The 27726-nt window shown below is 33.2% G+C and overlaps 1 protein-coding gene across 5 annotated transcripts in view; it reads right to left on the reverse strand.

Moving 5' to 3' along the window:
* Positions 1–11365: 11365 nt before the first annotated feature.
* Positions 11366–27726, reverse strand: part of LOC106873822 (glycosaminoglycan xylosylkinase) — a 424441-nt gene continuing 408080 nt past the window's right edge. For 2 of the 5 annotated variants that reach the window (XM_052970093.2, XM_052970099.2), the window contains exons 8-9: positions 21217–21276; positions 12370–12830 (exon numbers count right to left, since the gene is read on the reverse strand). In XM_052970093.2, the coding sequence (XP_052826053.1) occupies positions 12587–12830; positions 21217–21276 (304 nt within the window). In that variant the 3' untranslated portion in view covers positions 12370–12586. Of the gene's footprint in view, positions 12831–21216; positions 21277–27726 lie in introns of all 5 variants that reach the window. The other 3 variants (XM_052970088.2, XM_052970079.2, XM_089357711.1) reach the window with 3 other exon arrangements.

The raw sequence follows: 27726 nt of genomic DNA on the forward strand, positions 1-27726 counted from the left end.
CCAAAAGTTGGGCTCAGTAGTGGGTTCAACACTCCACTCCAATATACAGTGGAGTGATGCATAGCATCAACTTGGGATAGATTAGTGCATGGAATATGAGCCAAGTAATAGAAATAATAGTAATAAGGCAGCAAGCTGGCAGTAATGTTAGCACACTGGGCGAAATGCTTAGTGGTGTTTCGTCTGCCATTGCGTTCTGAGTTCAAATTCTGCCGATGCCGACTTTGCCTTTCATCCTTTTGGGGTCGATAAATTAAGTACCAGTTACACACTGGGGTCGATGTAATCGACTTAATCCCTTTGTCTGTCTTTGTTTGTCCTCTCTATGTTTAGCCCCTTGTGGGCAATAAAGAATTAAGAAATAATAGTAATAAATAATAGAAATAATAATGATAAAGAGGAAACAGGTGTAGTGTTCAATGCTTCATAGAATATACATACACTTCAGCAAAATGCTAAAATAATTACATGTTAGTTGTAGAAACATGCAATGAAGCACTTCTTTTTATCAGTGTCCTACAGTAAATACAACAGTCAATGTTAAAACACCATGTATAACAAAAAAGACTAAGAGGAATGGGAGATACTGTGAAATTCCAAAATTCCCACTCTCTCTTCTTTGAACAGTCACATCTCAGTTTGCCTGAGAAGAAACAAGGTAAAGAACCCTTTTGGTCATGAATGACACTGGGATTGCACCTAGAAAGTTCCCTTCTAAGGCACAAGTCCGGGCAGGTTGTTTGTGGAAGACCAGCAGTCGCTCATGCATACTAGTCTCCCTTCTCTGTGCCATTGACATTATTCAGCAGAAAGACAAAGGGTGATACAGCTTGGCACCAGTGATGTTACAACTTGTTTCTACAGCTCAGTGAAATAAAATGCCTGTCTTGCTCAAGAGCTCAACACACAGCCCACTCTGGGAATCAAACTCAGTACCTCATGATTGTGAGCCCAACGCTCTAACCACTGAGTTACGCACCTTTGAGAAGAAACAGTACAACTATTAATAAGAAGAGTTGAATTTAATGAATGCCATATTTCAAAGCTCTAGCATCACTCCTTTGTAGTCAACCTATGAACTTCTCAACCCATCCTTGTATATACTGAAAAGCCCAACAAAACCTTTTGGATATACTCATAGACAATATATGTGATATAGAATATTCTGAATGAAGTGCTCCAGTGTGGCTGTACCTGCAATCATGCAAAACAAACTATACTAAAGAACATTGATGTACAAGTGAAATATTCAGGATGCTACATTTTTGTCCAGTGTGTTAACCATTCTCCCAGCTGGCCACATTAATAATGGTTTCAAATTTTGGTAGAAGGCCAGTAATTTCGAAGGAGTAGGTTAGGTGACTGCATTGACCCCAATGATCAACTGGTACAATTTTATCAACTCTGAATGGATGAAAGGCAAAGTCGACCGCTGCAGAATGTATAAAAATGGATGAAATGCTGTTAAGCATTTTGCCCAGCACAGTATATATATATATATATATATATATATATATGTGGTTGGCATTAGGAAGGGCATCCAGCTGTAGAAACTCTGCCAAATTTAGATTGGAGCCTGGTTTTGCCATCCGGTTTCATCAGTCCTCAGTCAAATCGTCCAACCCATGCTAGCATGGAAAGCGGACGTTAAACGATGATGATATATATATATATATTGTTGCTAAACCCCAGCTCAGCCCTAAATGGGTAGATTTATAATCAAAGATAATACTGTGATCATTCCATTTTCATCTTCTCATTTTTTTCAGCCAGTGTATCCAAGATTACATTATCCAACATGTTTAAGGGAGATTTGGTTGTTATTTCCAATTAAGCAAACAACCACAGTCAAATATCAAATGGCTGCCAATATAATAAACAAATTATTTTTAAAGTCCTTTTTATTTATTCATTGTGATGAATCAAAAAACATAATATGTGGAAAAAGGTAAGGGTTACTGATAGTATGCATAAATCTGAATTGTTGAATCAGCTTGTTCCAACATAATTTGAACCAATAAATAATTTATTCTGTAAATTAAATGTACAATATATTCTAACATGAAAATGCAATTTTGTCATTAAAGAAATTAAACCTCAATTCTTTTTTTTTTCTTTTTTTTTTTTTTGAAGACACTGACCTTCTGATCTTTGAAACAAGCATCTACTAAATCAACCTTGGCCTGCTCAGGAAATGGATATCATGTTTCCGCTTTGAAATAAATTATTTAAAAAGCTTTATTTTAACTGATGTCAGGAATACAGAAAATTGTACATTGAACACAAATTTAATTTTCAAGTCACTCAGCAAATCCCTTATAGAATGGTGGTGACTTGGTGACAGCCAATTCTTCAATCAAACCAAGTAAGCTATAGGTTTCAACAGAAAAAATTAACCAGCATGTCTGTGTGACTAAGAAGCTCACATTGCAACCATGCTATTTTGAGTTCAGTCCTATTGCACAGCACCTTGAGCAAGTATCTTTTACTAAAGCCCCTGGCTGACCAATGCCATGTGAATGAATTTGGCAGAGAGAACTGTGTGGAAATTTTGGTACAAGGCCAGTAGTTTTAGGAGGAGGGGATAGTGTAGTTGATTATGCTGATCCCAATACTTGACTGGTATTTTATTTTATTGATCCTCAGAGAGATCAAATGCAAAATTGATCCAGGAAAAATTTGAACTCAGAACATAAGTTGGTAGAAATAAAATAAATATATAAAAAACAATATTACAATTAAAGAGAATATAAAAAATTTATTTCAACAGATTTATTCATTTGTACAATTTCATTTTGATTAAACATTTTCATAGAAATCACAGGTATAAGAGGCAAGAAAGCTTTCAGCTGAGTTTTATATTCAATAAATATAGAGATGATAGCCATCAGAAGAGATAAAGCAAAGAAACATTTGGTGTAAAATCTTATATAACACAGTACAGTACTTACATTGTACTTTTTAACCCTAGCAAATAATAAGGAATTTATAAACTATTTATTTCACATATGTGAGAAATCTAATTAAACATTTGATGTTTGCATATTCTGTTTGATTATTCAAGTTAAGGTTGGAATTATGTAGTAAAAAGGTGTAATAGTCATATCAGCCAAACACAAACACACACAGAGACAGAGAACAAAAATATTCTAAATGCAGTATTAAATGGTGCTCATATTTCATTAAAAAGATTCATTATAAATGCACTTAAATCAGCTTGAACCTATCAAAATGTCACAAGTCCACTTGTTTAAGCTACAGCCATATTTTTCTCTTGAGAATTTTGAATTTAAAAACTAATGAATCAAACTCTGTATTTCATGATGTTCAAAAATACAAATTAAATTGACTGAAATACATTTATAATAAAATAATCTTTTGAAATTAAATCCTTGATGAATACTGCTTAAAATTTGTTTTGAAAATATTTAATTTCAATAAAGTAGCCTATGTGCTTCTAGACTAATTAACCAATGGATATTTGCTGCATGATGGCAAATCTGATCATAATTCATAATCAGTCTTATCTATCAATAAGTGATTAACCCTTTTGATAAAAATTCACCTGAGACTGCTCTGGGCTTTAGATAAAAACTTCCTATTTTAAATGGAACTACATTAAAACCGCTCATGAAAATTTCATGCAAATATATGTTCCAAAAACACAAACTTAATAATTACAGTTGCTTCACTAAATTCTTCATTACGTTCAAAGTTAATTGAAACAAAGGCAGTGTATTTCAATAAGAATATGGTAAAAAAATGGGTTAATCCTATTGATTACATGGGAAGGTGATAAAAGGAATGATATTTTCATAGCTTTCTCTAATAGTAGAAATGGTGTGATTTAAGTAAAAACAGTAAAACTAGTTAAAACCTACTTCTGTCTTACAATGTCTAAGAGTTTACTCTATACTGCAGAGGGACAAAATAGTCATAGATGATGCAGTGCTTATGAGCTTTATAGGACTTGAAAGGCTGGTGGGATGGATACAATCGATGTTCAATTTGAACAACAACAGGTTAGTATCTGCAAGGAGGGAGTTCTGGGAAGATTTCAGTCTCAGAGAGGAAAGATTGAACAAAGTATTTAGTGCAGGGTCTGAGAGATGTAACATAGTAAAAGTAATTAGAAAAAGAGAGATGTTTGGAAGTAATAGAGTCAAGTGCAGGGAGCAGAGGTCATCATATTAGTGATAGAAGAGTGAAGGAGAGTAAACAGTGCATATGCAAAGCTAGTGGTTGAAGCTTATGGGTGAATAAAACTTAGTCGATCTGTAGATTGGTCTGACCTATGATATTAATTGGTGTAGATACAGCATTATTGGTTTGTGTGTGTGTGTGTGTGTGTATATATATATATATATATATATATATATATACTAATATTTAGCAGAAGTATTGCATCAACATAACTGCACTATATATCTATATATATATACACATATATAAAGTACTATTGTAGTATGACTCTTATTGAGGATTGGCTGAAGTATTTCCTGACCCTTAAGAGGAATCCTAATCTTTGTGGTTGTAATTTTGGCAATGTTATGCATGCATGTGTGTGTGTGTGTGTGTGTGCTTGTGTTTGTATGTACAACACTTTGAATCTATAAACTGTGAGTTGTGGTCACTTCCTAACTTGTTACGCACAAGCAGGCCAGGCATGTCTGTGTGATTAAGGGGTTTGTTTCACAGTCATGTGGTTTTTTAGGTTTGGTACCATACATCACACATTCGGTAAGTGTTTTCTACTATATAGCTTCTGATGAACCCATGATTATGAGTCAAATTTAGTAGATGGGACCTGTACAGAGGCTCATCATACATATGTACAGGTGTGTGAGTGTGTGTGTGTGTTTACATTTATGTCCCATAATTTAGTGTTTCAATAAATAAGGATCATTAAAACAAGTAACAGATGCAAAAATACGAACTGGGTATATAACTGAAGGCTGTACCCCAGCATGGCCACAGTGCAATGATTGAAACCAATAAAAGAATAAGAAAATAAGAATATATGTGGTAGTCATGAAAGATTTCAGAGGCTTATGATTTGAGGGGATTTAGTTGTATATTGTTTGCAGATGGTTGAATTGTGAAGCACAAATTCATTTCCTTGATATATGCAATAGTTGAGACAAGTTGTTACATTACTATTGAAAGAGTCTCTCAAAATGTCCCTCTGTTTGTGAATTCAATATTTCCATGGCATGAGGTGCCCAGGCTGCAAGAGAACGATGCCTTTGTATAAATGTTTAAGGAGGAGGGAAGTAAAGTATGTTCAGCAGAAAAGTCTCGAGCATTCAGTTAATAATAAGTTGTTTGTGAGTCACAACCATCACCACCTCCACCATCATCATTATTTTTACACCCACCTTCCATACTGGCAATGGGGTGCAATGGTCCTCACAGTTCACATCAGTTCTTACTGGAAGCCAATTCCCTCACAAACGTATGAGAGGACTATATGTTTCGTTGTGGGCTTGGTTGCTATAGATGTATCCAGTACACTCTCTACTTTAGAAAGAGTGTACTGGGTACATTTTATCATGGCACTAACATTTGAGAGATTGTTATATCCTTGAGAAGAAAGGACTAAAAAGAACTACCTTTCAACCTTATGCTTTCTCTACTCATTTACCAGAAAAGCAAAAGGTACTCACTACTTTAAGATGTTTATGTTTGTACAAAAACATTGTGAAAAGAAAGGTGAATAGGAGAGTGGGCAATGACAGGAGTCAGAATAGGTGGGTGAAAGTAGCAAGAGTTTAATGATGGAAACACAAAATGATCGGGATAAGATGGGAGAGAGAATGAGAAAAAGGGTAAAAGCTAAGTGTATTGGGTACAAACAAGTCTAATCTAGCCTCTTACATATGTCTCGTGATAGGCAAGAGAAATAGCCTGACGTGGATGATGGTTGGGGAATTATATGTAAGTGAGTCCTGGACTGTTGTGAAATGAGAGATTAGAAAAATTGAGAAATAGAGAGAAATGCAACAGGGAAATGAATAATGAGATGAGAGGATGTCAAAGATGCAGGGGGTGGTTGCAGATGTAGACTTGATAGTATCTTTTATCATTTACTTGTTTCAGTCTTTGGACTGCAGCCATGCTGGAGCACTGACTTGAAAATACAGATCCCAGTATATATTAATTTTTTAAAGTCTGATACTTCTTTCAGTCTCTAGTATCAAAGTACTAAGTTATGGGGATGTAAATAGACCAACACTGGTTGTCAAGTGGTGATGGCGCATAAACAGAAAGACAAACACACATAGACATACATATATATGACAGACTTATTTCAGTTTCTGTTCACAAAATCCATTCACAAGGCTTTGGTCAGCCCAAGGGTATAGCAGAAGACATTTGCCCCAGGTACCATGCGGCTGGGAAGCAAACTTCTCACACAGCCGTGTAAATATAATTTATCTATCTACACACACACACACACACACACAGATATAAATGTGTGTATGTATGTATATGTGTCTGTGTATGTATGTATGTATATATATATATATATATATATATATATATATATATATATATATATACCATAATAGCAATGATATATACATATATACATATGTATACACACACATACATATGAGTATATATACACACATATATAGGTATGTGTCTACATATAGATGCAGGTGTATGTATGAATCTATCTATCTATATATCTCTCACTTTCTCTCTCCCTCCTCTGTCTGTCTGTCTGTCTCTCTCTCTCTCTCTCTCTCTCTATATATATATATATATATATATATATGTGTGTATACTTACATATACAAGAGTATATATTCATATACACACATATATAGGTATGTGTTTATGTATAGACGTGGGTGAGTATGTATATCTACATGTATGTATATCTACATGTATGTATATCTATTTATGTGTATGTGTGAGTATGTATACAATGCAATAAAGAAACATGCATATATTACTCTTTAATAAAACTATGTTGACAGTATTCAATCCAATGAGAGAAGTAGGTGTGTATTACACATATAATGGATTTTTGCTCGTATGAATAGAAATTTAGAAGCAAAATTTAATTAAATGGTATCATTCTTGAAGCAGAATCTTTAAAATGACTTAATAATGGTGATATTAGCAACATCAACATACAAAGAACAAATATATTTGGTTTTATTTGTTTTTTCTTAAGGATTTATAAAAATTTGAACATGAAAAGAGCATGTTATATAAATTTTTAGTTTACAAGAAAAATAATAAAAAAACATATATACATTTAAAACCTTATGTGCATATTTTAAGTACATATGTATACTGGCATATACAAAGCTTTAAATTATACAAACTGGGTGGGTGTTGTTCCTGATGATGATAATAATGTTGATGATGATGATGATGATGGCTATGATAATGAAGATGATAATAGATAACTGATCAACTTTACTTCAATAGCCCAAATGGTAAAATAAAAAAAAAATAAATAAAGGGAAGCTAACATCACAAAGTATCCATTGGCATTTCAATCTATAGCCATTTAACCCTAAATTGGTGGGGCATACTAACCTGAATTTCAGGTCTTTTTTTATTGAGAATAAGATGTTTATTGATTTTACTATTACAAGAATTAAGTCAGGTGACTATATAAGATGCTCCTCTGCTGGCTTAAGTATATTTGGTTTATCCAGGAGTATTTGTAAAGAGACAACGCAGAACAGAGCAATAGTGCATTTTGAAGGAGGTGTATCACATGTTGCTAGCATTGGTATACATATTGAAAGATGTCAAAACATCAGCTGTAGGTATTCTTTGTTTTTGGTATCGATATGTTAAAATTGAAAGTCTTTTCATAATTTTTACAAACACTTCAAATGATGAAATGTTTTTGTTGAGCTTTATTAGTGAAAACACTTTTTTTTTTTGTTAATTATAATCATCTTATTTTTTTCTTCTCATTTGTATATATATATTAATTACACATAATTTACATAGTGACTGAAGCTTTATTGGTGGCTGGCATTTTCAGACAGATGAATCTGACCATCAGCAAAACTTTGAAGTCAGTCCCTCCTTTCTTCGAAAAATTAAATCGCACACTCTTCATGTATATACTGAGTGCTTTTGCAGTTAATGTTTGAATGTCTTAGTGTATAACTCTACATAAAACATACACATTAATATATGGCACATATATAACAAAAAATAAGGAAAACAGACTGTAGAAAATCATGTACAACCTATGCTCTATGGTCTTAATTAAAAACTGGTGTTCAATTCTAGTTTCATGGGCATTTGATAGATGAGTATATAAATCTTCTGGTAAACAAAACATTATTTCTAACAGGTAGGACAGCTGAGATAATGAAAATTAAGTGTACTGTACAAATTCATAGCAAAAACACCTGCAATGGATTTGAACTGAACATATGAATTAGAGATCCACTGAGGATACCCTGCTGATAGTTTATAATCAAAGTTACAAATGAAACTTCATCATAGTTTCTGAAATTAAACTCTCATAGAGAATTTCTAAAACAAATAGAAAAATATTGAAACAAAATGAAATACACATACATAAACAGTGTTGATGAGAAAAAATTTTTTTAAATCGAGAACCTGGAAAAAAAAAATCTTTTCTTTCAGACAAAAAGTTACTCCTGAAATAACAGGGTTCTTTTCTCAACATGGCAAGGAGACTCATATTAAAAAAAAAAAATCTTCAAATTTATATTTTTTCTCATGTGTACCAGTCTGGAGTTTATGTTTCATTTTGATAAAATGTAAAACATTTGCTATTTGATCATAGATGAAGAAACAACAGAATTTAATATATCTATATAACATAATTGGTAAAGCATTTTATTTGGTGAAAGTGTCACCAATTTTAAAATGAATCAACTGATTTTATTTTATTGGTTTCCATCACTGAACTCTGGTCATGCTGGTCCACAGCCTTGTTAAGGTACAGTGAATTATGTCAACACTAGCACCTAATGGTTGATTTTTCTCAGCGTATTTCACTGAATCAAGAAGAATGAATGGCAAAGAGTATCTGTGCAGAAATGGGATTCAGAATGTAAAGGGACATAACCAAATAACAAAACATTTTGATACTTGACTCAATCTGCCTTCAATTGCCATTTATATAAAATGTAAAGAAAATTATATTTAACAAGAAAAAAAAATAATAACTGATGATATAGAAATTCATGTTACAGATATTGCATATCAATAATAATGAGAGAGAAGAACAATGGTCATGTAATAAAGATGCTGAACTACTGGTTGCAAGTTCAAATCTTCCTATGACCATTGCCTTGTATACTTCTGAGCAAGACACATAATTATTGCTTGCTTCACTTTACCTGAAATAGGTTTCCCTTCTGTTATTTCATAGCAGAATGGTTGGAAGAACTTCCAGTTAGAAAAACATTAAAGTTCAAAAAAAAAAAAAAATGATTAAAAAAATAGCAAAATACATACACACATACAGTCATGTCCACACAATCTTACACATAGATTTATATGGACACACATATGCACAATCATGCAAGGAAACAAATTATAAAATTTTAAATAAAAAATAAATGTATATAGTAAAATGATTGCACTTTCAGTTCATATTTTCATAAATGTAAACAATTTAATGTATATTATCTCTTTCTCTATATGTACCTTTGTGCACACATATACACACAAATATAATTTGTTCAGATGCTTTTCAATATCCACAAATCAACACTTCTCATGCATGCACACACACATAAGCACATATATATCAATATTTTCTAATCACCTGGGAGACTGTAAACTAGAATCTGATGGTCTTAGAAATTGAAGTGGTGTATATTAAGCCATGTGATAAGGTAGAGACAAGTGTTTTAGGTAGAACCTTCCATAGGAAGAGACATAATAAATGTGTAGGAAGGATGAAGACACATATACACTTTAGTAATGAACTGGAGGGACAAGTATTCAACACTAGGAAGGTGGTTGAATATTTTTAAATAGAATCTATATTAACTTTGTAGATCTCAAGGTTTCACGCCGATAGAAATTAACAAATTTTCAACTTGGGTCCAACCAGGTCATTGATTTTCATCAGTATATGACCTTGAGTTCTAGAGAGTGAAATTTTATTAAAAAGTGTGTGTGTGTGTGTGTATGTGTTTTTACATACATACATATATATATAGTGTGTGTGTGTTTGTACATACACACACATGCATTCATACATTTATATGTATAAATGTATGTATATATATATATATATATATATATATATATATATATACGCATACATGCACATATATATATATATATATATATATATATATATACACACACATACACATCTATATCGGCGGTAAAACGTAAATCCGAAAAAGAAGCACACTCGAAGTTATAAAGCAGTATATAATATAAATAAAGCTCAATGAGACTGGTTCATGGGATTAACTTGGGTTTCACATCCATAAAGCGCTTAACTTAAGCACTTTTGACAAGTTGTAGTTCACCTGAGCACTGTATACAATAATTACTATCCAGCAAGAATAAAACACCATAAAAGGTAGAACTATAAATATACAAAGCGGATGTACACAAAGTATGATCATTGCTATAGCAGCCAGTAAGCTATCGGTGCTATGTAGAGCTTCACTGCTATTTCTAGCAATGATCGTACTCTGTGTACATCCACTTTGTACATTTATAATTCTACCTTTTAAGGTGCCTTATTCTTGCTGGATAATAATATCATTTTTAATAATATTTATACTTCTTGCATATCTTTAAATCACTGATCTTGGTTCTGATTTTGACTGGGGCTTTCAGACCAGTAAACAAGGGCTTTCAGACCAGTGGATACTTTAAAGTTTCATCATCAATGGTAGATTCAACCGAAGATAACTAGTCAGATTCACGCTCATGCACATGATCTGAAAAGTTTGAAACTGTAGTATTGAATTATCCTTCATTCCTCTAATGGTCTCTGTAGAGGCAAGACAGAATTTTCCTATATTCACTGCCCGCAAACATCTCTGCCTGTAAACATTCAGTAAAGCTCTACATAGTGCTGATAGCTTACCAGCTGCTATTTCTAGCAATGATCATACACCGTGTACATCCGCTTTGTGTGTGTGTGTGTGTGTGTATATATATATATATATATATATACACACACACACACATGTATGTATGTTTGTATGTATACATATATATCATCATTATCGTTCATCATTGGAAGGCAGATGTTAAACGATGATGATATATATATATATATATATATATATATATATATATATATATATATATATATATATATATATATATATATGTATGTATATATATATATATATATATATATATATATATATATATATATATATATACACATATACACACACACACACATATATATATATATATATATAGATAGATAGATAGATAGACATAGCCAGTCGATGGGGTTACCCTAGGTTTCATGTCCGTAAAGCATTTAACTTTACAGCATTTCTTCAGACCCTAAACCTGTTGGCCTATGGCCTCTCTGCTAGAGAGTCCTTGAGAGGTCATAAGTACTTGCTAGAGAAGCCATGGGCTAAGGAGTCTAAGGTCTGAAGAAATGCTGTAAAGTTAAGTACTTTATGGATGTGATCCCATAGACCAACCGTATCTATCTTTATCTATATACTCTACTGATCTACAACCAAGAGTATGCTTCGTTTTCAGATTTATGTGTTACTGATGATATATGTGTGTGTATACATATACACACATCTATCTATGTATCTATATATGTACGTACGTACATGCATGCATGCATACTTACATACATCAGTAGTGTCAGGAGGAAAGATGGTATTCAAGACCTTCCTGACAGGTGAGGTTGATGTTGTTTTGTCTTAACTAAGCAGAACTATGACCAAAGTCATTCAGTCTTGACCATCACATTTTATCTTCAGACAGTGTATTTTGAATTAACCTTATTCATTGTGTCCTGCCATTTTAAAATGATTGTGTGTGATATGTAGACTTGGATGGTATTTCTAGCAGATCAAATGACCATGTAGAAACTTGCTTATTGGTTGTGAAGTAGATGTGGTTGATTGATGTTTAACTTGAACTTCCATAGGGGGACACCCATGAGGAAAATGTGAGCAAGGAATAGTTAGATGGTAGGGGATGTAAGAGGGCTGCCTGCAGTTTTGGGTAGGGCTTGGGTTAAGTGTTCTGGGGAAGAGGTAGTAAGATACAAGAGGGGAGACAAGGAGAGATGGGTACATAAGATGGAGAAGTATTGAGGTGGTACACAGCTAACTACATTGAAAGAGCAGAAACTGCTAATGAAGCAGTGTAGAAAGTAAAGGTTTAAGATTTTTTTTTTAATGGTTTAGTCAGTGGAAGAAGGATTATATTCATAATCCTCTACAGGGACCCCCATGACAAGTGGTAGGAAGGGGGGGGGGGCTGAAAATCCAAAACATGAAACTCTACATCATCTCATGGCACAATAACATACACCTTTTCGATCTTTATTCCAATCACAATTCTTGTCGATTGCTTGTCACTGCAAGTGAGGGTCCATCTTTTTTCATGTTTCAACATGTTTCTCCGGAATGAGTTTTTCTTCACTAATAATTACATTAGGCATGCCTTGTTCTTTCACACAATTATCAATAGTTGTTAAGAGCTGATGCAGGCGTCTGTCAATAGCACGTAAATGGAACTTGTTCAGAATAGGGGAGATTGGATCAAATAAGAGGACAGCTTCTAAAACTTTGGACAAAATACCATTTTTCAACATTTTCAACTGATCATAAGTAGACTGTCGAATTCTGAAGAGAAAAAGAATGCAATAAATAAATGAATAAATAAATAAATTGAATAAATAATAATATAAGTAAATAAAAGGAAACACATTTTACAGCAATCAAAAATTAACAATCCCATTAAAAGCCAAAATGACAACACAACTTCCTCTCTTCTTCACTCTGGGATGAAGAGTAAATTCTCAAACAATATATTTGTTCCTCTTAAAGGCATTTTACTTATCAAATTCTTCAACTAACTCTCCATTGAATTAAAACTATATGCATGCATATGTATACATATTGGCTGATAAGGACTGCCTTCAGTCAAGAATGACCATGAGTTTGCACTTAGAAAGTTACACCTAAAGAGTTAGCCTCCAAGGCACAAATCCAAGCAAGGTTGTTTATGGAAGACCAGCAGTTACCCATGCATATCAGCCTCCCCTCTCCATGCCACTGATGTTATTCAAGATGAATTTTAAGCCTGGTACTTGTTCTATCAGTCTCTTTTGCCAAACTGCTAAGTTACGGGGATGCAAACACACCAAGACCAGTTGTCAAACGGTGATGGGGGACAAACACAGACACAAAAACATATATATATATATATACACATATATAAATATAGAATAGTGGTACAACAAGGCACCAATGTTTACTATCTAACTACCTAAGTACCTATCTATGAACATACACACACACACACATATATGCATACATATACAAATGTACATCATTCAACCACGGTAGTGGTTAAATGTATTCTTAAGTCCACCATTTTGTCAATCGCAGCAGCTTCCAAGCTCCACCAATAATTCAGTTCTCAACTGTTAACAGTTTTAAAGAGGACACCTCCTGAGCTATACTTTGGCATAAATAGTTTGAGATTTGGTTCGGTAGAAAAAAAGTTACATCAAAATATCTGCGACCTCAAAGGGGGCAGTAAGGAACCTATTCACCTTCAATTAACATAAACTTTTTAATTTTAAAATAAAAGTATACTTTTCTTAGGCTTAAATGATAGAAAAATGTATGAGGAATTCAGAGTTGTTAGTCGCATTGAATAAAAATTAGTAGAAGAAAAATTATGGAGTGAAATGCCACGAAATTTCGTGCCAGTAAGTAAGAGAGTAAGGAAGTAATGCTTAGCAATAAGAATAGAGAATATATTGCTAAGATGGTGAGCTGGCAGAAATGTTAGCGCACTGGGGGAAATGCTTAGCGGTATTTCACCTGTGTTTACATTTTGAGTTCAAATTCCGCCGAGGTCGACTTTGCTTTTTATCCATTTTGGATCTATTCAATTTGATATACAGATTATTTAATTAATTTTTTTTAACTAAACACTTTGAAATTTCTGATACTGGTACAATGTGTCACATACAACAGGGTTTACTCTTAATATTTTTGACAAAATTTTGTATTTTAGAAGTTATTTTGTCACAAGTTACAGAGTGACAATGGACAAATTTGTGTTTGATAAGTGCCAATACATGAAACTCTCAGCTTTTGATTTACTCTCTAACTTCTGTCGATGATATATATATGCATATTATACATATATGTGTAAAAAAATCTCATTATACAATCAAACCAATGAAAGAGCCTCTACCTGGTCGTTTGACACGCTAAGAATAGCAGCCAATGTATCCCCCTACCCAGTATTTTATAAGGTAAAATCCTAAATTATTAATTGATACATTATTAATTATCTTATAACAGCAATGCCTGGAAAAATGTGAGCATGAAAAGTAATATTCTTAAGATTATAAACCTGGAAAAGTACAGGGCAAGTTATTACACCTGTATAGTTGACAAATAACACTATACTTATTTAAGTAGAATTTGGCTAATTTATTACCTTAAATAAAGAAAAAAGTGACTAATTAGATAAACTTACAAATTAGCTGAACAGTTTTGTACAATAAATTTAAAAGAACTGTAAAGAGTGATAAATTAGAAGAACTGGCATTTTTTGCTGCAATATTTTAAGTAAAAAGTTTCTTATTCTTTACTTTACATGAAGTAATAGTTTGTCCTATACTTTTCTGGGTGTAATAACTTGTCCTGTACTTTTTCAGGTTTATAATGTTCAGAATATTACTTTTCATGCTCACATTTTGCCATGTAATATATATATGCATACATAATTACACATACATGTATCAGTGTATATATATATATATACTTTTACTTGTTTTAGTCATTCAACTGTGGCCATGCTGGAGTACTGCCTTAAATTTTTAGTTGAATGAATCAACCCCAGTACTTATTTTTTTAAGCCTAGTACTTGTTCTATCAGTCTCTTTGGCCAAACTGCTAAGTTACAGGGATGCAAACACACCAAGACCAGGTGATGGGGGACAAACACAGACACAAAAACACACAAACATATATAGATATAGAATATTGGTACAATAAGGTACCAATGTATACTGGAAATAGCAGTCGATAAATTTACAATGCTATAGTAAAGCTTCACTGTATACATAGTGGCAAAAATGTGTGTGGGCAGCGAACATAAAAAATTTTGTCTTACCTCAAGAAAGAACATTAGATAAATGGACAACCCAGAATTGGATAATCTAGTACCTAGGTTTCAGATTCTTCAAATACATTTGTTAGCATAAATTTGATTAGTTTTCTGTAGCTAGATTTACCTGGACAATATTTCAAATGTTGCTACATCAATGCCAGTATACTCACCTGAATGCCTAGCCGTTAACAGAACTGAGAACAGTGAATATTGTCCAGGTAAATCTAGCTGAAGAAGATTAATCAAATTTATAACAAATGTATTTGAAGAGTCCGAAACCTAGGTACTAGATTATCCGATTCTGGATTGTCCATTTATCTAATGTTCTTCCTAGAGGTAAGACAAAATTTTTTATGTTCACTGCCCGCACACATCTTTGCCAGTATGTATACAGTGAAACTTTACTATAGCGTCATAAATTTATTGACTGCTATTTCCAGTAAACATTGGTGCCTTGTTGTACCACTATTCTATATGTATACTTCTACCTTTACAATGCTTTATTTGACTGGAAAGTAATACATCTGTATTGCAATATTAAAATTTTTCATTGTATACACACACACACACACACACATATATATATATATATATATATATATATATATATACATGACAGGTTTCTTTCAGTTTCTATCTTCCAAATCCACTCACAAAGCTTTGGTCAGCCTGAGGCTATAGTAGGAGACACTTGCCCAAGGTGTCACACAGAGTGACTAAACCTAGAACCATGTGATTGGGAAGCAAGTTTCTTACCATACATCCACACCTGCACCTATATATATATATATATATATATATATATATATATATATATATATATAATCTTAGAGCAATCTTTAATTTATTTATATATATATATATGTAAGTCAGTAAATGGTGGGGTTGTGTTAACCGCACGTGGAGAAATAAGAGGAAAAGAAAAAAGAAAAATTAATATTAATAATAAGGCAGAATGCTAAAACTGAAAGCATATTTTAATATAGATGTGTATAAGGAGGATTAAAAAGGATTTCTAACCAGCTTTCATTGCATAGCAAATTTTCAAGAAGAGGGAAAATGAAAATAGTGTTTTTTTACAAAAAAATAAAAAATATATAAAAAAATAAATATACCAATACATTATATTGTCTTTGAGCTTTGAAAGTTCAATGGTAATCCATGTAGATAATTGTTAGAAAGATTAGGATGCATGTATTTAAAATTAGTGTTCTGTTTAAAAAAGGCTGAATGTTTATGTGTCAAACAGGAAGTGTGGTGTCAAACAGGAAGTGTGAATAAGGGGAGACAATTCTATGGGTTTTATACTCTTTAATTGGAGTTCTGGACTCTTTGTCAACAGGAAGTTTATGTCTGTTCTTAGAGAAACAAGAAGTAAATTTATATGTATTTCATTGGGTGGGCGAGAGAAGGGAATATGGTCACCAAGGAGTTTGTATGGTAAGAAGTGTTTGGTATTTCTCTATGAAAAGATTCTCCTTGTTGATTCTTTCTTGTGTAGAGATTCTGTCTTTACATTGATAGAAAGGGAATATAAGGAATTTAGGATTTCTATTTCTGGCACAAGAGTCTATGTAGCCACTGAGTGGAATTTGACGGTGTTGTGGAAGATTTATTTGTTCTTTAAAGAGTAGCAGTAATGAAACCGCTTGGATACCCAACACCTGCGTGGGGTGGGGGGGGATGTGTGCAAGAAAAACATTTATGGACATGAACTTGTGCAATGTTACACCTCTGAATTTTTTTAATTTGTGATAATGACTCAAGTCGTTACCTCTAAAATTAATTTCCTTCGCATTTTCTCTCTTTTTCAATATTCAATTAAAAGAGAGAATATGTTGTTACTAACAATGTTAAAACTTTAGTAACTTGATCGATCTGTCATTCAACCAGGATTTCAATTTCATTTGATACACACTTCGCTATCATTTATATGGAGAATTGCAAGCATGGCATATAAAGACGACTTATTTTAATAGAAATTTTATGAGTAGATTTCCGTAAATGTTTCTCTTGTGCACCCACACCCCTAACACACATATACGCATGCAGATATACATGGATTAAGTCCTATTTTGGAAGTATGTTAAGGTTTTTATTATTTTGGAATGAAGAACACAAACATAGGTGCTGAGCCAGTGACTCAACTTGTAGTATTTTGTTGGGATTAATCCAGTGAACTGACAGCAAAATAATTGCTTCTATCAGAATCGTTTACCTTTAAAGTGAAAAAACAAAACTGGTGTATACGACACACAAACACACGAGAGATAAGTACAGGACAGTCCATTCTATTGTTGTTTGTTAATTCAAAGCCCTAAGTTTTCCTATCTTGACGTTGAAAGCTCGAAACAGGGAGTAATAAACAGTCGACAACTTAGGAGAAGTTAGACTTCTTTTGATATTTTGTCCCGAACTTGTGTCTCATTATAAGTTTACGTATTTTTCACTCATTGTTGATGTCCTGTTCTTATTGTGCTATTTGTGTTTACATGTTTTTCGTTCATTGGTGATGTCCTGTACTTAATGTATATTTTATATATATATATATATATATATATATATATATACATACACACACACACACTATACTATGTGTGAGAACTGAATATGTGACCTCAAATCAGTAGACACCCCACAGTTACATTTTGACAATTCACAACAATATTGACCACTCCAAAATATTCCATTTCTTTATTCTTGATGGACTTAACTTTCCTTCCTCCTCCATTCTTAAGTACTATTTACTGTTAGTCTTATCTTTACCTTTAGCTTTATCTTTATTTCATTTACTTATTATTTATTTTTCCCCTTCTTCATTTTCTTTGCATTCTCTCTTCCTTCTTCTCCTTCTTCCTCTTATACACATATGTGTTTTTGTATTTTTACATATTTTTCCTTTTTTGTGTGTATACTTGTAAGGAAAAACTTTTGCTATTTAAGCGAACTTAGAATGTAAAGACAGATGAAACGCTGCTGAGCATTTTGCCCAGCATGCTAATGATTCTGACAGCTCAATAATAATAATAATAATAATAATAATTATTATTATTATTCTTTCAACCATAGGCACAAGGCCTGAAATTTTGGGGAGGGGGATAGTTGATTGCATCAAACTTAGTGCATAAGTGCTACTTAATTTATTGACTCCGAAAGAATGAAAGGCAAAGTCGACTTAGGCAGAATTTGAACTCATAACATAAACATATACTTTTCAGATTGAAAATGGGTTATGTGAAGTTTGAAACTCATATCAGGGTCACTCTTTGTAAACATTATTAAAATAAAAATTATTCCCCAAAATAGCCATCTCTACTCATCTTTTCAAATGTATATATATATATATATAGAAAGAGAGAATATATATGTGTGTGTATACACACACATAAATGGGCTTCCACACAGTTTCTGTCAACCATATTCACTCACAAGACATTGGTTGGCATGGGGCTATGTTAGAGGATGCTTTTTCATGATGTTATGCAATGGAACTGAACCTGAAACCATATTGTTGCAAAGATGAGCTGCTTAATCACACAACTCTGCCTGCACTTATAATGAATATGTAAGTACTGAAATATCTTCCTTCATTAAAAATGAGGTTAAATATTCGTAGAATTATAAATCTGATCAATCATCTCAGACTTTTAGCCTGTAGCAGTTCAGCTTCTTCTGATTCACATATTTTATTGAACTTTAATTTCATGAAGCCAATGTGAGAAAGCATCTATGTGCTCCCTCAACCTGATAGAAATTGCAACCAAATTCTCTCAAATTACATTTTATTTTCATAAAAAAGGGGAAGGAAGTATTGAATAATATAGACTTGAGTTAATATAGACTTTTAGTTGAATGACTCAACCCCAGTACTTATTTTTTTAAGCCTATATAAATATAGAATAATGGTACAACAAGGCACCAATGTTTACTGGAAATAGCAGTCGATAAATTTACAATGCTATAGTAAAGCTTCACTGTATACAAACCAAAGAAAATATGTCTCCACTGGGTTTTATTGTTTTCTATTGCTGAAACTATCTGTCAATTGCAAGTCCTGAGTAAAAATATAGTCCAACATATCCCTAAAAGAACTGACTGGTCATGCCTGGAATACCTTTGGTCATGAGTTTGTTAAATTAAATTTCTCCTCAGACAAAATAACAACAATATTCCTAGAACACCTATTTTATTTTAAATAAGCTAACTTGCTTTTGCAACAAGATGAAGCCAATGGCATTATGATTTTGACAATGATGATGATGCCATCGACTACTACTACTGCTGCCGATAATGATGATAAGAAGAAAAATTCTTTCTAATTTTGTTGCAAAGCAGGCAATTTTGAGTGGGATGGAGTGCAAGTTGATTACATCAACCCCGGCACTTGACTGGCACCTACTTAACCAACACCAGATCACCACCTTAATAATAATAATAATAATAATAATCCCTTCTACTAAAGGCACAAGATCTGAAATATTGGGAGACGGGACCAGTCAATTATTTCAACCTCAGTGTTTCACTAGTTCTTAATTTATCAACCCTGAAAGGATGAAAGGCAAAGTCGACCTCAGCGGAATTTGAACTTAGAATGTAAAGACAGATGAAACGCTGCTGAGCATTTTGCCCAGCATGCTAATGATTCTGACAGCTCAATAATAATAATAATAATAATAATTATTATTATTCTTTCAACCATAGGCACAAGGCCTGAAATTTTGGGGAGGGGGATAGTTGATTGCATCAAACTTAGTGCATAAGTGCTACTTAATTTATTGACTCCGAAAGAATGAAAGGCAAAGTCGACTTAGGCAGAATTTGAACTCATAACATAAACATGGACGAAATGCCACCATGCTACTGATTCTGCTAGCTCAATAATAATAATAATAATAATGGTCTCAAATTTTAGCATAAGGTCAGTAATTGTGGGGAAGGGTGCTCAACTGGTACTTATTTTATTGACTCTAAAAGTTGAACCCAGCAGCATTTGAACTCAGAACATAAAATAGGATTAAATGCTGTTAAGCAATTTTTTACAGCATGAAAACAATTCTGCCAGCTTGCTTCCCTAATAATAATAATAATAATGGTTCAAATTTTGGCACAAGGCCAGCAAATTTGGAAGTAGAAGGTAAGTTGATTACATGGACCCCAGTGTGTAACTGGTACTTATTTTATTGACCTCAAAAGGATGTAAGGCCAAGTCAGCCTCAGCATCATTTGAACTCAGAACATAAAGATGGACAAAATGCCACTAAGTATTTTGCCTGGTGTGTTAATGAGTCTGCCAGCTCACCACCCTAATAATAATAACTGGGACTTTGACTTCAGGACATACAAAATGTTAGAGCTCTGAAGGCTGGATATAGTAACCTTTGAGAGGGATAAACAAGAGTGCCTAATAATCAATGTGGCAGTGCCAGGAGATCAACATATCGTAAAAGAAACAGAAAAGGTTGATATATATAGAGACCTGAGAATTGAGATTGCCAAGATGTGGCAGCTGTGAGAGTCAAACATAAAGGTTGCTTGTTGCCCCTGTTGTGATTGGAGCATTGGGTTCAATACCACCCAACCTGAAGAAACATCTGGAAACTTTAGAAATACCCTATAATCTTGGTGTATTGTAAAATACTGGCTTTACTTGGAACTGCATGCATGTTGTGTAAAGTACTGTCTGTCTGAGGTCTCTGTTGGGAATTGACAGACAGTACAAATTCCTGGGAAACCCCACAATATCTTCAATCTACCACATCACAGTATTGGACATTGTGTGATGTCTTCAATAATAATAATAATAATAATAATAATAATAATAATAATAATAATAACAAAGAAAATGACTGAAAAAATAGAAAGAAGAAATCTTACTTGCAACATTGATACAAAGGAGCAAGGATCGAATATTCATCATGATACGGATTGCCAAAACTAGAAGTTGAAGAAAAGATAATACATTAAAAGACAAAGAAAAACAAAAGAAATTTACATTGATATCCATTCAAACAACACAGATTTATTATAAACAGACACATGGTCTGAGGCTTTGTTTCTTTACATGAATGTGTTTGGTGGTGGTGGTGGTGGTGATAGTGGTTTTAATGAAAGTGTGTTGTGATGGTCATTCATTAAGGTGGAAACAAAAGATCAGTATTTTTGTTTTTTTTCTATAATTTTTGTTCAATGAAGATGTGAATTTGCAGAGAATGTGGAGTTGGTTGACTCAATCACAGTAGATTTCTAGCAAACTGAGACAGCTCTACATGGTGTTTCAATCTGTTAGAAATAGCAGCCAAATTACCTTATTACATTGTACAGTTTTTAAAAAAAAAGTTGGGGGGAGGATACATTGAATAATGTAGTCCTAGATACACTGGAACAAAAATGTGATGATTATAACTGGAACACCTTTCTTCATAGGTCTACTTAATCAGGGCTAACCTGGGGTTAAACAATACCATTGATAACTGGTGCTTGGTTTACAACCCACCTAACCATCGTATGGATGAAAGAGAGAGATGGTGTAATTTTTTTCTACTCTAGGCACAAGGTCCAAAATGTTTTGGGGAAGGGGCCAGTCAATTAGATCAACCCCAATACGCAACTGGTACTCAATTTATCAACCCCGAAAGGATGAAAGGCAAAGTCGACCTCGGGGGAATTTGAACTCAGAATGCAAAAACAGATGAAATATGGCTAAGCATTTCACCTGGCATGCTAACATTTCTGCCAGTTCGCCGCCTTAGAGATGGTGTAATTCTGGCTCAAATGTTTTTACAAAGAAGAATAATGATAATTGAGGTTATATACTGCTAATTAAGATCTAGCAAATTAACTGATAAGATTTGCATCACTCACTTAGTATCAATTCTTTGAAGCAATTAAGAAGCTTCTGGATGGCAGGAAAATATAATTCTTCCTCATATCACACATTTCTATCTTAATCCTCTAGCATTCATCAAATGTAATATTTATTCACATTGATTTGAAGTAATCATGCATTATCTTGTAGCTTTGAGATTTTGATGATGTGACTGTATATTTTTAAAATGACATTCATTGTAGGGTAGGCATGAGAGGCCAAATCTGGCTGGTTTGAACATACCATAAAGTAGGCAGAATATTTTGCCTAGCTATGTCTGGTTTAAAGGCTTAAGGGTTAAAAATGGAAGAAAACAGTGGACAAAGTAGCCCAGAATACAGAAAGATTTTTTTAAAAAGTGAAGTAGTCACAGTTGAAATACTTTTGAACATAAGGCTGGCATAGGATAAACAACAATGGCTTGAATGGAGAGATAGAGGGTGATATGGGAGAAACTAGAAACTACCTCCAATAAACATAAAATAGCCTCCTTAAAACATCCCATTTATCAAATGTAAGTTTTGTATCATACATTCTCTCTCTCCACACATACACAGCTAAATCCCTCAAATTCCCTATAAAGACCCTTAGATTCCTTAAAAATGATTAGGGGCTTACGATCTCTGATGAACTTTTACTATAAGCATACATCTAAAACACTGCCAAAAAATGACAATTTCAAAAACTAGATTTCCTTTTTGGATCAAAAGGCACTTCTGACCCAATCAGTTGTTCCCTAAAATCTATAATTTACATATTCTCACCCCACACCACTCTACCCAACAAAGCCTAAAATAAAACAAAATCACTCCAACACACTATATAAACCAGTGAGAAAGCCTTTGCATGGCTGCTTGTTTTGTTAGAAATGCCATCCAAACCTTTCTCATACCACTCTTGACCATCTTAATCAAAATATATTTTAAATAATGTAATCTGTGATACACTATGTTTAAAAATAAAACAATAAGACAAAGCTGTTGACTGGTGGCTAAGCAGTAATATTTCAGTTGTTCATAGCTGTTCTGGTTCTCCTCTTTACCTCTTCTTCCACTTCCATAACACTGTTTCTCCCCTCCTCTAAACTACTAAGCTTTGTACCGTTTCACCTGAATTCACCCAATGTATCCCAAAACCCTATTGTGTTTGCTCTGTCCTCAAACTCTACACTAAATTTGCTTAATCATTCTTTTGCCAGAACTGTAAGCCTGACATACCTTCCTTGCTTATGTTGTCAAATACCAACCCATAGAATATCAAGATGAACATCAACTGTGTTAATCTCATTACCCTAGGAGGGATTGCAAAGATCAGAGGAACATCGCTTCCATCAACCATATTTAAAAAAGTTAAGTTTTTATACTCTGACAACAATAAAAAAAGAAAATGAAAGAAAAAAAAAAGCTACACAAAGTTTATCTATATTGTAGCAAGTCATAAAAAAGGCAGCAATATGACGTAATGGTTGTTTGCCTGAACAAGCATAATTGTTGGTAATCCCATTGGTTAAAATTACTGCCCATATTTGAATTCTAAACTTTTGTCATAGAAAATTCTTTCACGAAATATGGTTCTTAGAATTCAGGTATGAGCAGTTATAAAAACCCTGATTTGGAGGAAATTAATCAGTGTTCGTAGAATGTTACTAAACTCCACAACGCTCGTCCATTGAGATATTGGCTATTTTTAATGCCATGTCTATGATAAAAATCCAACAAGACTTATTTGAATTGTTGTGAACTCTAGTAGTTAGTATGAAAGATTAGCTAGTGTGAATTTTAAGTCGTATTTCTCTACAACAAAATGACTTTACTTTCCAATTGTACTATAAATGCTAAATGTACATAAATAAAATAATGTAGTAATTATTTTCTCTTTCTTCACGTTCTTCAACTTGTTAATGAAATTAATTATGAAACTGTGTATTTTTTTTATAGTGGTTAAAAGAACACGAATTTATTTATCTTCAACGTACATACATGCATAAAATGTCCGTTAGCGTTTCAGAGTATATATTTCTCACTATGGCGTTTATGTAACTGGAGTCAAGATTTATGTATAATGATAACACTTATAACTTACTAAAGTTATAAGTGACGTGTCTATCAATATATATTCCTACTTCAAAAGTAAAATATATTTATTATCTATTTCCAAATAGGAAACATAAAAATAGTGTTACACAAACAGTAACCAAACCAGCTATAAAAATATTCTCTGAGACTCCAATTAGATTTTAACCTTTAACTGCAAAATTAAATTTCATGGTTATTCCAGTAATGATGTTAAATGTCTACCAAAAAATAGAATTGGTATTTCTGGTAAGTCATGTCGCCTCAGTAAACTTGATACATCTTAACAGAAAATAGTTTCAAATATGACATTCCTAAACAAAAGATAGATTAGTATGTAAAACTGCTTTCTACAGTTAAGGGCAATAACATTTTGAGTGGATATATTCTGTTTTCCATGGTAAAAGGCTTAGACTCTGGTACTATGACTGTGTGAATTATGAGTAATGATTGTCTGATGGTTTGAAGTTAATACAGTGGCAAGAAGTCAACCATAATAGGTGAAATCTGTTTAAAAACTGTGCTTTCATTGTTTGGTAAAAAGAGGAGGAATATTTTAATGTTTAGTGTAATGGAATACAATAAAACTAGGAATAGTAGAGTAGAAGAGAAAGCTCTGACAAGTTGTGTTTCAATTTCCTACCATTTATGTAATATGTATTCTTCATTTCTCACCTCTATTAATATGAGGCCAAAGCTATATGAAAAATCATTGATAATTAGTTTACAGCAGAAACCTAAAGAATTCAGAATAAAAAGTAAGTAATTTCTTTTAATAGTTATTATTAAGTATTGCAGTAATTTCCATTCCACTTTGTAAGACTTTCAATTTTACATGAATTCTAACATCATTTTTCTTCTTCAACACACATTTGTAATTGCTCTCTTTACATTATAGGTGTGAAAAAGATTGGTTTTTGTTGTTGCATTTGTTTAGTGAATGACTTGTTCTGAGACTGTGTTTAGAAACTAAGACAACTGCATTATGGTAGACCTATATATCTCATTTAATATGTGTGTGTTAGTGTGTAGTAAGAAGTTTGCTTCCCAACTGCATGATTCGGAATTCAGTCCTACTGTGCGGTCCCTTGTGCAAGTGTTTTCAATTATAGCCCCAGGCTTTGTGAGCAGATGTGGTAGACAGAAACTGAAAGAAACTTGTCATATATGTGCACAGATACTACCACACACACACACGCACGCGCGCGCGCACACATACACACACACATGCATGCACACACACACACACACACAGACACACATACAATGGCTATTTTCACACTCACCAGCCTTCAAAAACCACTTTCTACATCTCTTTCCACTTCCATTCAGTTATTTTTTAGCCATGTAAGAATGTGGCACACGTTCTTTTTCGGGATTACACTTTTCCTTTTCTCTGGACTTCTTTTCCCATTTTCTTCTTTCTGATGAAGAACCATGCTGGAAACATCACACTTCTGCTTTTTGACTATTTTGAACTTTCTCTCAACATCAGTCAAATACATTCATCATGTACATCCTTTTGACTTTTATTGTTTTCTCTAATTTTTGTTTTTATTGTTGATTTGCCTATATGTGTGCGTGTGTGCTAATCTTTCTTTGCCTCAACTTCATGTGATAGATGTAAACAAATGACACCATCATGCAAACAATGTCCTTCATTTCCAATCTTCCATGAAAAACATGTCAGGTCATGAAGAAATATTACTTAGCTTGAAAACAGTCAAGGGTTGGTGATAAGAAGGGCATTGGACTGTAGAAAATCCATCTCAATGAATTTCATCAAGCATGGAAAAGTGGACATCAAACAATGATGATGATGATGACTGTTGTTTTATTGTTATTTCTTAATACTAGGCATTGAATTTTATCACCATATTAGACTGAATTATAATAGTTTCAAGGATAGATAAAACGAAACCACAAACTTTCATCTTCATATGGTCTATTAGACAGGTAACTTATAATTTAGATAAAATGCTTCAATGAACAATTTGCTAATATGATGTGGCCTGAAACATGGCAACCATCTCAACATACTATTTGTTATTGTGACAATGTAGCAATTAGCAAATCTTTTAGAGTAACTTACACCTATGAATGTGCATGGCTTAGTGGCTAGTGTATTCAGCTCATGATTGTAAAGTTATGAGTTTGGTTCTCAGCAGTGTGCTGTGACCTTGAGCAAGACACTTTATTTCTTGTTGCTCCAGTTCACTCAGCTGGCAAGAACCAGTCTTGTCACACTCTGTGTCACACTGAATCTCCCTGAGAACTGCATTAAGGGCATACATATCTCTTGAGTGTTCAGCCATTTGCATGTTAATTTCACAAGCAGGCTGTTCGAGTGATCCTATCAACTGGAACACTCATTATAACCAACAGAAAGCCAGGCCACTTACAACTACCATAAATTTTGAACCCTTTAGAATCCAGATTATCCAGTCAAATGTAATATTTATTTACTCACATTGTTTCAAGATTTCAATGATGTGATTGTTTATTTTTCGAATAACAAAGTAGATAAGTGTGAGAAATTGGATTTGGCTAGTTTGATTATAACTTTACCATTCATTGTAAGATTTAAATTCCAGTTGCCATTCTCTATAGATGTTTATAACAACTGTAGTATTCCCATAGAGCTACAGCTGTCTCACATAGTTATCTCAAAGAAAGATACATTATAAGAATTTCCAAATTATAAAAGAAATACTTTCATTTATATACTCAGACTGAAAATTTAACAAATCCAATTATTGCTTCCTTCCTTTCATCTTCAAATCAAAGTACAATGCTTGGTGACAATCATGACAAGTGTTATGCTTGTCAGAGAATTTTCATAGGAAAATACAAAAGCAATTTCCCTTTGCTTTTCTTTGGTTTTCTTTCACAAAACTCTATCATGGCAGCTATACAGACAAATTCACTACACCAACCTGGAAGCAATACCACAACCTGTTTTATCAGATATGCTAACAATCACACTGAGCCACTATTCTGGACTTGTATTTCCTTTTGTGGACTCTGGAAAAATTAACAGCAAAGTTGACCTTGGCAGGACTTGAACTCAGAATGTAAAGAGCCAGACTTTGCTTGACAGTCTAATGATTTTGCCAATTCACCACCTTAATAATGAATTCAATATTCAAGTGTCAATTGAATATTCCAAGTCATCATTTAGTTACCAATAAAAGGGATCAAATTAAATAAGATGTAGAAATTAGAATGACAACCATATTTTTGTAGGAACTTTAAAAAAAAAAAAAAAAAAAAAAAAACTTGGACTGTGGCCAAGCTGGGGTACCACTTTGAAGGGTATAGTTGAACAAATTGACCCCAGTACTTATTAATTTTTAAGTCTAGTATTTATTCTAATAGAATTTTTTGCCAGCCTGCTAAGTTACAGGGATGTAAACAAACCAACATCAGTTAACCATGTGGTGGTGG

The sequence above is a fragment of the Octopus bimaculoides genome, chromosome 1, assembly GCF_046866305.1.
Source record: "Octopus bimaculoides isolate indiv1 chromosome 1, ASM4686630v1, whole genome shotgun sequence".
Lineage (NCBI taxonomy): Eukaryota > Metazoa > Mollusca > Cephalopoda > Octopoda > Octopodidae > Octopus > Octopus bimaculoides.